Raw genomic sequence first — 17617 nt, forward strand, 5'->3', positions numbered from 1 at the left:
AAAAGTAAATGTCCATCCCACTGACTTCTAAAGGTGGTAAGGCCCTGGCACAGGTTGCCCAGAGCAGCTGTGGATGCCCCACCCCTGGAGATGTTGAAGGCCAGGCTGGATGGGGCTTTGGGCAACCTGGTCTGGTGGGAGGTGTCCCTGCCCATGGCAGGGGGTTGGAACTGGGTGGGCTTTAAGGTCCCTTCCAACCGAAACCATTCTGTGATTCTATGAAAAGAATAAAAATAAACTGACAAGAAACGTATATGTTTTATGTTTTTGTTGAACTATGCTAAATATCCATCATTGTGCATGATGACAAGTTCTAAACATCTATAGAAGATATTTTGTGTCAACAGAAAGCAGAAAAGAAATCAAATTAAAAAGAAGCCAAGACACTCTTAACAAGTCATCCCAGAAGTCACCAATGTTCATTATTGCTTCCTAACGGTCTCACAATGACTTTGTACCTTTCCTCTCCACAGATGAGCAAGAATTAGATTTTAAAGAACATTAAGAAATGCGACTGAAGTCTATTTTTATTCCCTGAAGTAATATTTATCTGGACACCTACACACTGCCAAAGGTAAACTAGTTCCAACAGAAAAAAAATAAACCTGAGACTTCCAGCCCCTTCCCACATTAAATACACAATTTCCATTTCCTGTACTAGCCCAGTCCAGCTGAACATCCTCTCCTCAAAAACAGTGAATGAGACACTGTAGATGAATAAGGGACCATCTGCTCCCACCCAAGTCTCACCCAGAACAGACAAAGAATAAATATTCTCTCCCAGAGCAACAGTTGTAGCTGCAACATTTCGTGTGAATCTGGTTTCTTCACAGTATGTTCCATTTCCTAAATTTCCTTCAGCATTTTTAATTCACTGAGTTTAATTCACAGGTTTGTGAGCAACCTTAAGGTGACTTTTGTACCAGTAGAAGCTGTATGAAAAAAATATAATTGCTTTTGGCAAAGTCTAGCAAAACATAACTTAGAAATAAAACTAAAATAAGGGACTTCAGAGTGAAAAAAGGGAACTGCTATAGATCTTGAATCGCAAACTGAACTCTACATTCAAATTAAAGCCAGTGTTACTGAGACACTGAACAAACATTCATAACACGCTGGTGTTATGGACAAAGGAAATGAGCCTCTGCATTTGACTGTTTCACATTACATTCTTAATTTACCACTATCCATAGAAAAAACAACACAGACACCTTTCTTAGCCAGTTTCTGGATACCTAACAGCAAAGGGGTTCTAGATCACCAGTCTGCCATCAGTTAAACATATTCCATGTTTTCCCTCCCTGTATTAACTGTAACATTTTAAAGAAGCCCAGTTCACAGAACTAGTTGCTTTAAAAATGCAAGAGATGAAGAGCCTGCGCAGTCCAACATTACCAGTGGGAAGCTGACACGAACTGAACTTATGTCAACAGGCCAACGAACTAACACACGCTTTTGCAGAAGTCACAGGACTTCTTCCCTGAAGAAGGCCCCTTGTGCCACATTCGGCCAAGCAGAAGTGCTGAGCTCCACGCCGTTCCCTCGGGTCCTGTCGCTGTCCCCAGAGAGCAGAGCTCAGCGCCTGCCCCTCCGCTCCCCTCGTGAGGGAGCTGCAGGCCGCCATGAGGCCTCCCCTCAGCCTGCTCTGCTCTGGGCTGAACACACCAAGGGGCCTCAGCCTCCCTTGACGCATCTTGCCCTTCAGACCCTTCATCATCTTTGTAGCCATCCTCTGGACAATATCTCATAGTTTCATGTCCTTCTTATGCTGTGGTGCCCAACTAAAAAAAAAACAACAACCACACCCATAAATGCTGTGGGTGAACGAGCTAAGAATTATGCCCTGCTAATAGAGAGCAAGGAACCTATCCCTCTTTAAAGTACATTCAAATCTAAAGTCTGTGCAGGTTAAGATAGAACTCTTCACCAGCAACAGCTACAACGCTTACAATCAGTGCACAGAACACCAGATACATACGAATTACATTCTCAATTTCCAGAAATGCACTTGTGTGTGGCTGTCATTCATATTATACGACTAACCTGCCTAGCATCCCCTCTTTCCACCATCTTTTCTTACGCATTTCTGGTCCCTTGTGCATGACACATCCCTGCACTTAAGAGTACTTGATTCTCATTCGTGTCAAAACAGCACTTGCACAAGTGATACTAATGAACCATAATTCCACTTTTCTCCTCACTCAACTCCTTGTTTTTTCTAAAACTGTACTTACAGAATGATTGCGATTTGATCATTTCTTTTATATGTGTTCAGTAAGGGCTTTCTAACCCTAAAGAATTAGGGCAAATTCCTGAAGGGGTGACTGGCAAGCTTTCCCTGCTGGTTGGTGGGCTGCTATCATTTTTAGACACACAAGGTGTTGAAAGCATGCTGTCTACTGATACTTTTATGTTTTGGTTAGCAGCATGCTTGTGGCAGAGACGGTCCTTGATGAGCTGGTGGATACCCCCTTCAGGGCACAGTTTGGGGAACAGCTCTGAATGGCACCTGCTACTGACACCTCACTCCTTCCAGCTGCTCGGTCCCAGTCTGGCGCTGGGCATTTCACAGGGCTGGCACAGCCCTTGCGCAGCTCAGAGGGGCTGATCCAAGGAAAGTAACTCCAGCAGCATTTTGTTTTTCAATGCAGATCAGCTCCCTGATGTCACCCACAAAGGAACTTCACAAGCGTTCGTGCTGGTGCGACAAAGGGAAGACCTGTTGCCACAGCCTCAGAGGGGCAGAGAGCACAGCCAGGGCTAATTGCCATTACTATAATTCATATTCAACAGACATTAAAGGTGTTAATCAGTTTTTATTCAAAGCCTGCGCAAGGCAGTCTGTCAGGGGCTGCAAGGCGAGAAAATATTTGCAGAGTTCAAGGAGCGTGGTGGTGCTTGTGTAGTGCGAAGATATGATGTAACGTGCATACATGATCAGCAGTGACAGCACATGAACTAGCTAATGACAACACGGGGGGAGATTCCCTGCTCCCTCTTTGCCGGAGCTCAGCGACCCCGAGCCCTCACAGCGGCACGGAGCGGGCACGGAGCAGCGGGCGGCCGCCACCGCTTCACCTCAGCGCCCCGAGCCCCCAGGGGCCGCTGTGGGCGCCACGACCCGAACGGAGCCGAACGGGACCGAGCCCAGCCGAGCGGACCCGAACGGACCCGAGCGGAGCCGAACCAACCGCCCCCCCCTCTCCCCGGGGTCCCGGCTCCTCCGTACCTTCACGGCCACTTCCGGGGCCGAGTCGACAGGCAGCGCCGGGGGCGCGGCGGGTGGCGGGCGGAGGTGCAGCACGGCGTCGCGGCTGGCCAGCACGGCGGCGGGCCGGGGGCCGGCCCCGGGCTCGGACTCGGGCTCCGAGTCGGGTTCCGAGTCCGAGCCGCCGTAGGAGGCGAGCGCGGCGATAGCCGCCGACATCTTGGCGCAGGGGACGACGGGACGGGCAGGTCCTGGCAGCGCCAAGGCTCCCGCCGTGGGGCTCTCCCGGAGGGGTGAGCGGGGTGGGGCTGCGCGGCTCAAGGTAGCTGATTAAAACTTAAAATGCGTTTTAAAAAATAAAATGTGGAGTCTTATGGGTTCTGCAGGCGTTGGAGGCGAGCTTCATCTCTCTCTGTTGTTGTTAGCGTCTAACCTTCCAGGATCGCGGCGAGGGACTACAAACCCCAGCATGCACCGCGACGCCCCTTCCTTTCGATTGGCCGCCAGCGAGCCGGCTTTGTTACGTCACAATGGCGAGCCCCTCCTTTCTCTCTCTGGTGGGAGGGGAGGGGAGTGAGAGGGGGCCGGACCGTACCACCTGCCCCCCGCAGGGGGGGGGGGGCGGGGAGCGGAGAGGAGCGGGGCTGTCCGTGCGAACAGCGCCGCCCCCCGCCGGCGGCCCCTCCCCCCCCGCCCTCCCGCACACGGTGCCCGCGCCCATTGTGCAGCCTCCGCGCCCCCGCCCCTCGGCGTGCGCCCGGGGCTCCGCGCGCGCGGAATGGCGGCGGCGGCCGTTTGAAGCCAACGGCCGCGGGAGGGGCGCGAGCCGGTGAGTGCCGTTAGTGGGGGGGGGCGGGCGCTGAGGGTGGGGGGCGACGCCTCGCCTTTGTGTGAGGGCTTCGGGGCCGGGGCGCCCGCAGGCAGCCTTTGTGCCGCCCGGGGCAGCCGGGGGGTGGCTTGTGGGTGGGTGGGAGGCGGCTTTGTTGTGCTCCAGCCGGCGGGGAGCGCCTCAGCCGCGTCAGGGGGTCGTGGGCAGGCGTCTTGGGGGCTGCCCGTGCGGAGATCCTGTCAGCCACGGGGCTGGGGCTGGGGGCTGTGCCCCACCGAGCCCGCAGATCAGCCCCCGGTTACAGGAGGCGCCGCGCTGGTGCCGTGAGGAGGCAGGTGGCGGCGGCTCGCCGGGTAAAGTTTCCGTTCGCTTAAATCGCGGGGAAGGTGGATTTGTAGCGAGCGTTCAGATGCCGTCTCGGAATGCGAAACCCCGACCTGTCTCCGCTTTAATTCCAGGGAAAATAGTGTAGAAGGACAACGCGCATGGCTCCTCCGAAATCGAGTTTTATCGAAGCAAGCGGTAATTCTTCCTCTTCTATTCCTATTATAACCTATTTACACTCGGCGGCTCGCGAATGAACGTCTGTGGGTTCGGGAAGGGCTCGGTCAGCACCAAACAAACCGCGAGCGGCACATAGAGCGTGTTAAAAAAGTCCCTTCGCTGGTTCCCGAATGCTGCGAGCATCCTGTGTGCCAGCTGCCTTCTGGAAAGCGTTGGGTGAGGATGCTGCCGGCTCTGAACGAAGCCAGCCTGCAGCAGTGGGTGGGAGGTGGGTGAATCGGGATACCTGCCTTCTCTTTCGTTCCAGGTTTCCCCCTTCTGTTTCTCCTTGCGGTCGCTTTGCCTCTCTTGTTTCAGTTTCTTCCAAAGGAAGATTGAAAATGTCCTGCTTTCTGCAGCGTTCCTGCATGTAAAAGGGGCTGTTTGGCACTTGGTTGTTTCTACCCGTGGTGGTGAACGTACCAAGTGCTACCAAGTCTTCCTTTTTCCCTTAGGTGAAAGAGAAAGAAGTATTTAAAAATATTTCCTTGAGAGATAGAAAAAATCTTACCCTTTCTTTTTTTTTAATCTGATAGATGAATGTAAGCCCTAATGAATTCCCCCCCCCCAGTTTGAAACATTTATAGACTCATGCTTTTATGAATCATCCAACATCTAATAAAGTCTTACTGCATGCTGCAGCCTTTCCTTCAGTCAGAACGCTCGTAGCATCTCAATTTTACAAACTTAAAGTTTTCTTAGGCAATTATCTTTGAGACCTCTATCCTTCTGTCAAACTTGGTTGAATTCAGCCAGCCGGCTTCCAGGCTCTATGGAACGCATGGAAACCCCTAGCCCTCACCAACGCTTCCTGCATGGGACTCATTTCCTTAAAAAAGCTGGGGTAAAATTACATCTTAACATGTCACAATTTTTCCTTCACATCAGTCCTTTCTTCCCTATAGTAGACAACAAAATCTGTTTCTCAGTGTTCTTAATATGTTTTGTCCTACTTTCTTTTCCCTTTACTTGCTTTTTCATAGTGTCTTTTCCATGATGGACATGTTTTATCTCATACCCTGTGTTTTCTGCTGGCTTTTCTTCCCCACAGAAGATGCTGCCTGTAATCCTGCTTGTGCTATTTTTTTTTTCTATATATATTTTTTTAACACTCTTAAAATGCTGTCAGCCCACTTGCGTGTACACTTGCTTCTCATCCACCAAGATGTAGGTCTGCAGTTTGGGGAAAAAAACCAACGACGTGGCAGATACTTATGAGACAGAGGACTGAACTAAAGTATGAGGCTCCATTGTCCAAGGGAAATACAGTTTGAATGAAGACAATGTTTTTTTCCTCTGTTCCTATGCTTTTTGGCTGCTGAGAAGAGCCATGATGGAAGTCTTATCGGGTTCTTGTTCTTGCATTCTTACTGGGGCTTTCTGTAACCTCCTGCTGGCACGTCTGAGGTATCTTAATGTACTTCATATAATTCTACCACTAGGAAAGCAAAGCACCCTTTATAAGTCATGCTCTGCTTTTTCTGCCACCTTGGAGCCTCTGACTGCTGCAAGGGTGACAATACCTCCGTTCCCGTTTTTGTTTTTTTGGACTGTGGCCCGGATTCTCAAAGATACCAAGGCGCCAGATTGCAATAGGAGTTCTGTGTTCCAGTACATCTGTGAATCAGTCTCTTAAGTTTTTGGGGAGGGATCTCGAGGTCGTCTGACACAGATTACAGGCTATAAATTTCATGTTTACAAGACTTGGTTTCAAAGAAGAAAAAATGCAGGATAGGACTGGAAAACAGAACAGCTTAGACTGTCATTTCAAATGACTTTGCAAACAAAAAATCTCCTAGCAGAGCCTCCTCCATAGAGGTTGGAAGCCTGCTGGGTAGTGCTTACACAGCGCTGTGTCCTGCATCTTATAACACAAGCTGAACAAAGAATGTCTCCGAGAGGCAGCAAGACGTTAATTGTAGGCTTCCAGGAAAATAAACTAATTAGCACCATTAGAAATTCTCATATCTTTAGTATTGGATTTCTTAATCCGTTGAAATGTATTTTTTTTTAATGGGTTGAAACAGAAAATGTCATCAGAAGTGTATACATTTCTAAAAATATTACTATTAATTTAGGTGCTTGGGGGTGGAAGCTGAATTAAGTCCTAGCTTAGTTACACTAGGTTGTTGTGTGTTTAAGGTAATTTATTATACCAGAGAACTACAGAATAACAAACATAGCTACATTTTAACTAAATACTTCATAAAGTATTTAGCAGAAACGATGGATAGTTTTCAATGAGTTTCTATCTGGCCATTGATTGACTTTTTAATTAGATGCTATGGTTGCGCCATGAATTTTAGTCTTCAGACAGCAGGCTCCATGAAGAAGTAGGTTATTAGGAATGCCAAAACTATCTGACACTTAAAACCTAGTAGAAAACAGTTCTAAATCCAGGTGGATTTTCTTGGCATCTAATAAAAGGCATTACATTCTGTTAATGCACTTCTTAAAGTTAGGGCATTTGTACTGTTCCCTCCCCCCTTTTTTGGTAAGCTGTGTGGTAAGCTGCATTTATTTATGGGGAATATTAATAAAGTCTCTGTTCTCTCTCTGGCTCTTGTTCTCACAGATTTGGAGAACCTCAGCGTGCTTGGTTAGTAGAACCAAATCAATAGATGATGGAAATGAGTCAGTAGGTTTTGAAGTTACCAAAGGGCAGCTTCCAAGAAATACTCTGCAAGCGATTGCTTAGATCTGCAAATTGCTGGGAGCTCTGAAAGAAAAATCATTGCACACACGATTCTTGCCCCTTACAGCTGCAAATACCTGTAGCTGGGGGGGCAGCAAGGACTGGCGGCAGGCTCAGCAGTGCTAACGTAGTCACAGCTGCTGCCGCAGAGGCAGGTGTGCCTCACTGACCTACTAGGGGTTTTGTTTGCCGTAATGGCATAGCGGATGCTGTTCTAGTTCAGTTTTATTATCGTTCTCGTGCCCGTGTTATGATTTTAAAGGTGTATGTGAAGGTTCCTCATGCCGGGCTATTAAATAAAGAAGCTGTGAGGTGAAATATTGTCACGAGTCACAGTCTCTGAGAGGAAATAACAGAAATAAATTAATTTCTAGAGGCTTCAAGTTGTATCTTAATTCAGGAGCTGTTTAGTATTTGCTGTTGATCGTCTGTAGAAGTTGAATTATAAAGTGGCAATTTATGCTGAGTTTTAACATTGTTTAATCAAATTCAGGAATAGTGGGAAGGTCACTGGAGAAGTCTCAGTAAGCTGGGTGAAAGGACAGCATGCTGACAGGTAAAACTGAATGTTGGTATGTGCAAAACTGTTTTGGAGGCAGAAACCATTCGCATTAACAGTATTAATGTAAAAAGAAAATTTGGACATCATTGCAGATTGCCGAGGTATCCAAGTCCCCAGTTTATAGCTGCAATCAGAAGCAGGGAAAAAGCATTGAGAAGGAAGCATCATTCTACACAAATTCCGTAATTCATTTCTACTATTCGAAGTGTGTTATCAACCATCAATTGGTTTTGAAAAAAATAAAATCACAGGACTGTGGAGAGTTTGATGTGAAGGATATGGCAGAGATTTTCAAGGGATCAAAAAGATCAGAATTATTTATCTCCGGAAATGAAGAGCAGATGAAACAAGTGAGGGGTGGAAAGCTATAAAATAGATATGAATTTATGCTGTCCAACAGCTGATGTGAAAGAAAAAAAAAAGCTGCATTCAGAAAATGACAATTTATTGAATTCATACCTTTTTACGGGGAGAGGGGAACTGAGAATTTTTCCCTGCTTCCACTCAATGTACAAGCATTTGTCTCCGTATAGGTACCTGTCTGTCACCCGGTGTTAGACTAATGCTCTTGAATACACAGAACCAGCTTAACATCCTTGCTTTATTTGCTTCAAACCAATAATTTGAACTTTGCTTTTTCCCATCAGAGATGACTGCTCAAATAAATGAATATTCATTGGAGGAAGGTATTCTCAGTCTTCTGCATCTGCAATGAATGTTGTCATTTCTGGGCTTTGGAGTCATTGTCTGACTGTTTGATGTAATGAAGTGTTTTATGCAAAATGAAACTGCTCAAATCAGTGGGATAATGAGAGAAATCCTTAAATCAATACGTTGACCGTGGAACTGACTTGTTGCACGGGGATGGGTAGTTTGAACACAAACCACGGATGAAAACTGATGTTTGAAGGGAAACTTTCTTAGGTCAATCCAGCAAGCTCGAAGAACATTGAAGGCATACGGCAAAGGAGCACAAAGGTCCTTTTGTGAGGGTATTCTTTCATGTTAATTTTTTATTTAGCATCAGCACTGCAAGATAGGTGGACAGGTTATTGAAAACGGGAAGATTGATTGATGCTGCGGTACTTTTACTGGTAGCACTCATGCTAACTGATGCATTACAGCAGCTTGTCTAGCAGCACCAGGTTGCCACCTCCAAAGTAATGCCTATGGACTAGCCAAAATCAGGGTTGTCAACAATATTTCTGCAGTGTGATACTGTTTGTGTTTTGAGTGTCCGTGACCTTTTTCATTCGTGCCCTTTCATGATGTTGACGTGGGTTCAGCCAGATTGCTGAACCAGACAGGCAGTGTCGCTACCGAAGAGCCACTGCTGGTAGCACAGAATGGTTTTCTGCAAGAGATTCTCATTATCATAAGACAGAACAGCACCCTCTGCAGTCATTCTGGCATAGACCTTCGAGAAATTCCAGGCACTTTTTAGGAAAATGACAAGTAATTTATAATTTGATAATATGTGTGAACTTAGTTCAAGCAGCTTTTGTAAAAATGGCAAGCAGACTCAGCTGTTCAGTAAAAAGGAAATGCTTAACTTGTTAAATCTTGTTCAGCCACTAGCCGTTGAATATGCGTGCAGAAATGCTTAGAGAGGTCTTTTATCCCCAGCTGGTTCTGACTTTTTGTTGATATCGAAGGAGAAGGCTGTGACTAACAAACAAACAAAAATTTACAAAAATACAAGCTGAGTTTGATCCTGCTTTGATGGGGAGTGGGATGGGGGGTGGTGTGGTGGTTTTACCGTGCTAGGCAGTTGAACACCACAACCGCTCTCTCCCTCCCCCTCCTCAGATGAGGAGGGGAAGAAGTAAAGGAAAGAACAACTCACGGGTTGAGATAAGGATGATTTAATTAAAAAGGGGAAATATATATATATATATATATATATAATTAAGGAAATATTATTATTAATTAAACAATTCAACTAAAGGGAAAAAAGGGAAAGGGGAAAAGGGAGGGGGAAAGGGAATAACTAAACAAAACAAGTAAAGGCTATGTGGAAGTGCAGAGGAAAGAAATTACTCTCTACTTCCCACAAATGAGCGATGCTTGACCACGTCCTTGAAGCAGGGCCTCAACGCACGTAGCCGGTGTTCGGGAGGAGGACAGACGTTTTCGCAACGAGAGCCCACCCCTCCCCTCTTCTTCCTTTTTCCACCTTTTATTGCTGAGTGTGACATCATATGGTATGGAATATCCCTTTGGTTGGTTTATGTCAGCTGCCCTGCTGATGTTTCTTTCTCACTTTTTGCCCACCCCCTAGGAGGGTCAGAGAGAGTCCTGATGCTGTGCCAGCACTTCTCAGCAGCAGACACAACACTGGTGTGATACCACTGCTGTTCTAGCTACAAGTGCAGAGTGCAGCACTGTATGGGCTGCTGCAGGGAAAGTTAACATCCCAGCCAGACCCAGTACAGGTGGTGAAGGGTGGACTGGAGGATCTCCAGAAGTCCCTTCAACCCCCAAAGTTCCATGATTATACAATCTTCATAGCAGGTGAAAAAATATCAGAAAAATACTTCAGGAGAAGTAAGAGGTAGCCCAGACTGCTGTGCAGATGGTAACAAATGACTCTGGTGTTGCAGCCTGAGCTGAATTTGCTCTTATGAAAATGCATCAAAGATGCTGCTGCAAGTATTAGGTATTGTTGGATTGTAGGCTAGACTGCAGCATCAGAATGACATTATCTACAGAATTAGCTGATGTTATTCCATATAGTCTTGTATATTCAGGACTGTTTGTTGCTCTCTGGAAACTTCAGATGTGGCTACTCAGTTGAAACAATACTGTCTACGTCTCCAGTCAAGACAATGGAAGATATTCTGTGGCTTTAGCTAGCCTGAGTGGTCTATTTAAAACAACAAAAAAATCTGAGTTTTAAGGGAGTTAGGTTTTCTTTTTCCATGGGAATGAACTTCCAGGAAATCTACCTTCAGCAAGTTTCTTAATAGGGGAAGAGGTTCTGTACAGTTCAGTCCCAAAAGTGTGTACATTCTGCTGGCTAGGATGTTTCCAGTAACAGAAGTCAGACACAGGGGATTATCTGTGGCTAGCCTGTCTAGCTGTATTTTCATCCATTCTACTTCTCACTATTAAACAGTTTTTATTTCTTTGTCTAGGAAGGGAGAAAAAGGTTTATTAGCAAAGAGAGAGATTTCCGCTCTCTTTTTCCTCTTGTTGGAGGACAACTGGAGCTCTTTTCCATACCTGAGGCTACTTTGCAGATAAAAACATCTTTTAATTTCAGGATGATGAATGTGTATGTCTTTAAACTCTGGACAGGTTTGGGTTCCTTCTGTACAGTTATCTTTGCAATCTACTTGAAAGTTAAGAGTGGGGCTTCACTACATAACTCTTTATGAGTGCTGGCAGTATTTATGAAAAATGATAGTGGCAATGTTAGGTTGAAGGAGAAAAGGAGGTCTTATTACTCCTTACCTGATGCTTTATATACCAAACTCTCTGCTGCAATTGAGATAAATGTTCTGAACATCTACTTCATTTGGTAGATTCTTGAAGCACTAACATTTTACCAGTGGCTTTCTGGTGAACATTAGGGTTCCTCACAAATTTACTCTATGCTTATTCACTAGAGATCTGATCAATTACCAGAATATTATTCTGTTGAAACTTGTGGACCACCTTTTTTAGTGTCTGAGTTGTTTGATGTTGCATAGCATGTTATACTTGGAACAGCTTTCTTGTGGTGGATCAGTGTGGCCCAATGATGGGACATCTTGACAAAAGTATGAACTTCTGTAGAGCTAAAATTTTTCTTAATGCTGAACCCGACAGCAATTGAACTCACTTCCTAGACTGTAGAGTATTTTGGTAGGAAATAAGCAACTTAATAATTAGCATCGTCCTAAAGTGAAACTTAGTAAGAGGCTTCATGTGGAATAATCTCTTGATAGAGAAAACCCTTTTTGCTTTGAATACTTTCAGACTCTTGCCCTTGTCCCTTAATCTTATCTTTTCACTGTTTGTGGGAATGCATTGAAAAGCAAAGCCATTTAGGTACAGAGGCGATCTAAACGGGTCATCTTCCGTATCCGAGCATTTTCGGAAACGTAAGCCCTTTCCTAGCTCAGTGCTTGCCATATGGGGCACTGGTAACTAAAGCTGATTTCTGAGCATGAATGTAGCACCCAGTCCTTTTTATGCGGCAGGAAGGAAGCGTTTCAGTTTTTGACAATCCCAAACCATATGCTTGTTTTAGGTGTTCCAGTCCATTCATGGTTATAGTGAGCTCCATTACTCATAGTTAGTCATTTTTCCTTTGAAACCTTCAGTATCGTTAGAGAAATAATATCTCATAAAAAAAAAGATTAACTTTCTTAAGCAAGTGGATAAGGACATGATTTTAAAGTGGAAGCAACTAGAAAAGAAAACCATGAAAGCTCTGTGATGCAGTCTAAAAACGTATTCGTTAATATACAGTTCTGGCTGTTGGTTACTTTTTATTCTGAAGCATCTTAGCTAGAGAGAACTAAGCTCTGCTTGATGCAAGCTTCCAGGAGGCTGAGAAAGATCTTGGACAGATTCTTCTCTACCCCCTTTTATCCCTCCCTTTTCAGGAATTCATAAGCTCACAATGTACTGCTATCAAAACATGCATTGCAAGAGTTTTTAATCTTGGTTTCACTCCTTCCTCAAAACTCTTCCTTGTAACATTACGCTTTTCCTATGTTTTTTTTTTTTCTGACTTGCAGCTTGCCCATACACTATTTGTACAGGATAGCATTTATATTAATTTTCAAGACATTAATGGCCATTTAAATCCCAAGGCACGTCTCTTTGCCTTATTTTTAGCGTACTCAGCTAGCTCTAAGCTTGAATTGCAGACGAATTGATAGATGGTTTTGATTTCATGTTGAAACATGAGGAACCCTTTGGACATTGTTGAAAGGACTCTGGAGAAGCCTGATTCACCTGTACTTGGGAACAGTGCTTTAATTCAAAAGCAACACTTTAGAAAAATATATTGTGTCAGGACCTTATTTCTATAAGACTGTTGTAATGTTGAAATATCTGGAGTCTTACAGAAAGAAATGCATGTCCAGCACACAGTTCCAGCCCTTTAGAAAGTTCAGGCGTTCTGGGGTCAAGAAAACAGGTAATAGCACATCTGAGTATGACAATAATCATGTTGTTGATCAGAGGGTTGGTTTTATTTTATTTTTTTCACAATATTTTAGTTTTTTTGTTTTGTTTTTGTTTTTTGCTTTTTAACCTAATGAAAATTCAAAATTGCTACATGGTGTGGTCCTGCCGTAGTGGATGTGTTAATTTTTGTTGGAATTATGCAGACTTTTGAGGTAAGATTTAACATGTGACATGCAGATCTATTGAAAAAGTATAACACTAACTTGATTTCTTGATTTAATTGAACAAGAGAATGTTAATTACTGATAAGTAATCAAGTTCTTTTTGTTACAAATGCTCAGATTTTTTATATAGATGTAGTTACAATCTAGTAAATCCGTTCGCTTGTTATCCAATGTTAGTGACAGTTTGTTAGTAAAGAGTGAAGTTTGGGGTAGTTCCATCATCATCAGAACTAACAGTAATTACCACCACAGAGAAACAGGGAGTAAATGGATCTAGATGTATACTCGTTTCTTATGTGATGTTGTTTAGGTCATCTGTAAACCCACTTTGTGTTCTAAGCTTCCTATTTCAAAAGCACAAAATTGAGTCATACTCTTGCTAGGTCTTGAGTGTCATTTTTTTCTTGAAACTGCATTTATTTTTAGCATACCAAGCTTATTATGGAAGTGTATTTTGAAGGATATCAGCATTAAAACCCATTTAGAAAAGAATGGGCTTTTAACAATTCTCCCTCTACATACACTATTATTTCTTCTTCAATTTCCGTCTGTCAGTTACATGGTGAGCCGTCTTTGTTAACAAATTAGATCGTGTTACAGGACTCCTGCGTAATAATTTTGGTATGCTGCTTCTGGACGAAATAATGCCACTTTCAGGCTTCCTTAAAGATCCAAAAGCTATTGCTCCAAAATCTCAGGAGACTTGTATGTTGATCTGTTTCATCTGGGGAGGTGAATCTACTTTAGCCCGTCTCTACAACTTGCCAGTGTATTCATCTAGGAATATGTGTTAGAGGTGATAATGTTACTGTGGCATAGATGTATGTTCTTTGGTACATAAATCCCGTTGGTGGTGTGTAGCTTGGAGAGTTGAGTTACATAATTTGGTTATCTTGTGGTTAAGAAGGGAAATGATCTGGCTCTGCCACCATCTCTGATGCGGCAATGAACAGATAATCATATATGTCTGGTACGTATTACATGGAAAAATCATTTGTGGTAAGTTGGGAGAAACTCATGTACTGAATCCTTAGTACAACCAGCAGTAATTGGGTGATGCTTTACTTGTCAGTAAATAGCTAGGAAGTTTCCCTTACTGACTATGAAAATGTAAAGCTCAATAAGTTTAGAATTTATTCTCTAATTTAGTAGCTATAATTTAGCCAATAGGAATAGAAAACAATTGTTTTGTTGTCCTATTTAATACCTGGTGCATTTCAGTCCCTCTGCTGCAGCTTGGGTTTTGTCAGGGAGTTGTGGAGTGAAATTAATGCCTGTCCCCTTGGCCAAGGCTGTTAGGTACTTTCTCCTTTCTTCTGTGTAACGTGCATGAAAATGAGGGCAAATGGCAAGTGGTTTGGTGTTGTTTTAGTGCTAATCGAGATAACGAGGTTTTCAGTATATGACACCTTGGAGAAGAAAACTTCAGGGACCTTGTTTTCAAGAAGAAGGTGACGGATTGCTAGTCTATAATCAGCCAACTGTACCCAAGTGTGACTGGCAGTGTACCTTACTGGTTTGAAAAGGTGCCAACTGCTTGCTGCTTTAGATTCTGGCTAAAACTTGTCAGGTAAATCACTGGTCCTTGGTATTCTGTCCTGTTCAGCATCTACCTACTTCTTTCTTCTAACAAATAAAATGAAAATAACAGTGTCAAACATCCTGAGAATGTCAGTTTCTTCTTTATCTAGTCTTTGAAGATGTTGCTTGTGTTCTGAGTGTGTCTGAGTAGTTTTTTGGTAGTAACAGAGAATTTTAGACAGTTATTGAATGAAATACAGAAAGGCTCTCTGGAGGATGTATTGTGCGTCCCAACCACTGAGTCATACAGTAATGCTTGGTCTTTTTCCGCTATTGTGAGTCTTGAATTGTTTCGTGGTCAGTGGAATAACTGCAAATGGAAGGTGAATAGTAGTCAAATTTGTGTTTGCATATAGTATATCTATGCATTTTAACCCAACCCCAGATGTGGGGGATATGCTTTTGAACAACCAGAAAGCCAAGAAAGAGGCTTCTGCTTTGAAGGAGACAGATTTAACATCAATGATGGGTAACCGTATCTCCTGGGCACATTTTCTAGGAGAAAATAAGGACATTTGCTTCGTTTGTTGAAGGAATGAGAGTTTAGTTGTAAACACAGTTGTGTTCATCTTTAGTGGATAAGCAAACTTGCCTATAGTTTGAATCTGAGAGATGAAATCTAGGAAGGGGGTGGAATATAAGATTCACCTGTCTTTACTGGCCTCCATAGATTTCAGATTGCATGCTCATATACTGTATTTAGAGAGTCTGGAAGGCTGAATGAGGATTCTTCCCTGAAAGGCAGTCCGTGCGGCTGTGTGCGCAGGATGGGGCTGAGCCTACTGAGTTCAGTCTGTCTCCAGTTGCCCAGGTAGATACAACCTAAATGTTCTGTTAGATCTAGGTTTTAATGGTGTGGTATCTAATGCAAACTTGGTTGGTATCTTTTTTTTTTTTGTGTGCGTGTGAGAATAAAGCTGCCTATGCAGTACAGAAAAATTCTCTGTCAAATGAAAGGTGACACAGTTTTATCTGTGTAAATGGAGTCATAGCGTGTCTTAGCGCATTTTTTAGCAGAGCAAAGTATTTCTGCTATCTGAAAATAGACACTGATATTTTTTCCCTCTCACAACATTTCTGTACTGAGCGAAGCAAAGTTGTTAGATGCATTTTGGGTAATTTGTTTTACAGTATATTAGTAATCTTGAATGCTGTTTAGGGACAAACAATAAAAATGAAGTTGAACAGTAACTGCAGTATCATGGCTTGGTAGGGAAATAAAAACTGTTAGAATGGGGAATCATGTTTCACATGTGATTAAAAACTTCTAATTTCACCCAAACTCCAGTCTGATGAAGAGTATGTGCGTTCTTGGATGTGCGAGGCTTCAAGTTTCACCCTTTTCAGTCTGTTAAATACGGCACCTCTGTAAGTGCTGATTTGCTCTCAGCTTTTTTATTTTATTGCAGTGGAGCATGAATTTATGAAGGTGGTTTGTTTCTGTAGGCAACAGAAAAACTTTGAGTGGAAAATTCAGTGCCTCTCAGTGATGCTCGGTCTCTTTCAGTGCCTTGATGTCCACAATCTTTTCTCCCTGAATCTGGTGGCATGCTGCAAACCTCCATTGCTGTAAGGTAGCATATGAGAATATAAACTGAACCTTTATAAAAAGAAGCATTTTCAGTCCTTTTTCCTTGAAGCTCCTGACTGCAGCTTGAGAAACAATGACTTGGTTTGCACATTCCTGCTCTGTTGTACCTCTGTGCCTACCTGCAGAGCCCAGATGAAAGTGAGGAATGCAGAGAAGCAATGGGCTCATAGTCTGCCTATGGTGGAGAAAGAAAGAAAGGTACCTCAGGTTGCTGCTTTTCTGAAGGACAGTGATGTGCATCCTCTAAGGCAGGCACCAAATGCCTTTCTTCTCCTCACTTCAGAGCTTTGCTATCCATCCCGTCATCTGTCGTGCCAGCCAAGGGTGCCCCAGACAGTGCAGAAACTTCTGTGAACAGAGTCTTATCTGCAGAGGGTCACCCCGACAGTAGACTTCTGTCCAACATTAAAAGCCCCTCACATTGACAGTTGCTCAGAGAAGCTGTGGGTGCCCCATCCCTGGAGGTGTTCAAGGCCAGGCTGGATGGGGCTTTGGGCAACCTGGTCTGGTGGGAGGTGTCCCTGCCCATGGAAGGGGCTGGAAGTGGGTAGGCTTTAAGGTCTCTTCCTGCAGTCACTTCAGCCTTCTGCTGTGACACGTTTTTAATGGTTATTCTGTAAAATTCAGAAATCACTCTGTGTCAGAACATTTTGAACTTCAGGTATTACAAACTAACTGGAGCAAGCATCTCTGCCCATCTCTGCAGTACATACTACTTCTCGGGACAGCAGTTGCATTCATTTGCTCTTTAAACACGTTCTAAAGCTCCACTCTGATCTCAAGAGTGCAGTTTTCTTAATGGGATTTTTAGAAGGTGGCTATAAAAGAAAGACAATAGCTGCTGTCAGAAGTATTAAGAAGTAGCGTGCAATGTGAACAGGCTACTTTAACTTGCTCCTGAATATAATTCTAGATTCTTCCAAAAATAACTCCCCTCCAAACAGTAAAAATTGATGTAAGTTGACAGCATGTTTTAGCAGACACTGATGACGTGTTGATTTCTGCTTTTCTGAGTTTTTAGATGAAAAAAATAAGCAACACAATAACGTAAACTCTTCTTAGTAGTTGTTGCTACTATCTTACACTGTCCTTATTTCATTTGTCTTCTGATTTTTCCTCCTTTCACCATTCTCCTCATCACTTTTCCACCAAATTGCTGTACTTTACTTGCTGAGAAAGTACCTGGTCTGAGCAGCAGACAATAGCCTAAGTCGTGGAGTAAATCTCTGTTGACAGTTCTTGCCTTTTCACTGCTTGATA

At 43.6% G+C, this 17617-nt stretch overlaps 2 protein-coding genes across 5 annotated transcripts in view; one reads left to right on the forward strand and one right to left on the reverse strand.

Moving 5' to 3' along the window:
• CDC40 (cell division cycle 40) overlaps nt 1-3503 on the reverse strand; it is a 37400-nt gene extending 33897 nt beyond the window's left edge. The window contains exon 1 of the mRNA XM_035321385.1: nt 3230-3503. Coding sequence (XP_035177276.1) covers nt 3230-3427 — 198 coding nt within the window. The 5' untranslated portion in view covers nt 3428-3503. The remainder of the gene's footprint in view (nt 1-3229) is intronic.
• A 386-nt stretch (nt 3504-3889) lies between these two features.
• Nucleotides 3890-17617, forward strand: part of WASF1 (WASP family member 1) — an 87506-nt gene continuing 73778 nt past the window's right edge. The window contains exon 1 of one of the 4 annotated variants that reach the window (XM_035321382.1): nt 3890-4037. The gene's annotated coding sequence lies outside the window, so the exon portion shown is untranslated. The remainder of the gene's footprint in view (nt 4038-17617) is intronic. The other 3 variants (XM_035321381.1, XM_035321383.1, XM_035321384.1) reach the window with 3 other exon arrangements.

The sequence above is a fragment of the Oxyura jamaicensis genome, chromosome 3 (assembly GCF_011077185.1).
Source record: "Oxyura jamaicensis isolate SHBP4307 breed ruddy duck chromosome 3, BPBGC_Ojam_1.0, whole genome shotgun sequence".
Lineage (NCBI taxonomy): Eukaryota > Metazoa > Chordata > Aves > Anseriformes > Anatidae > Oxyura > Oxyura jamaicensis.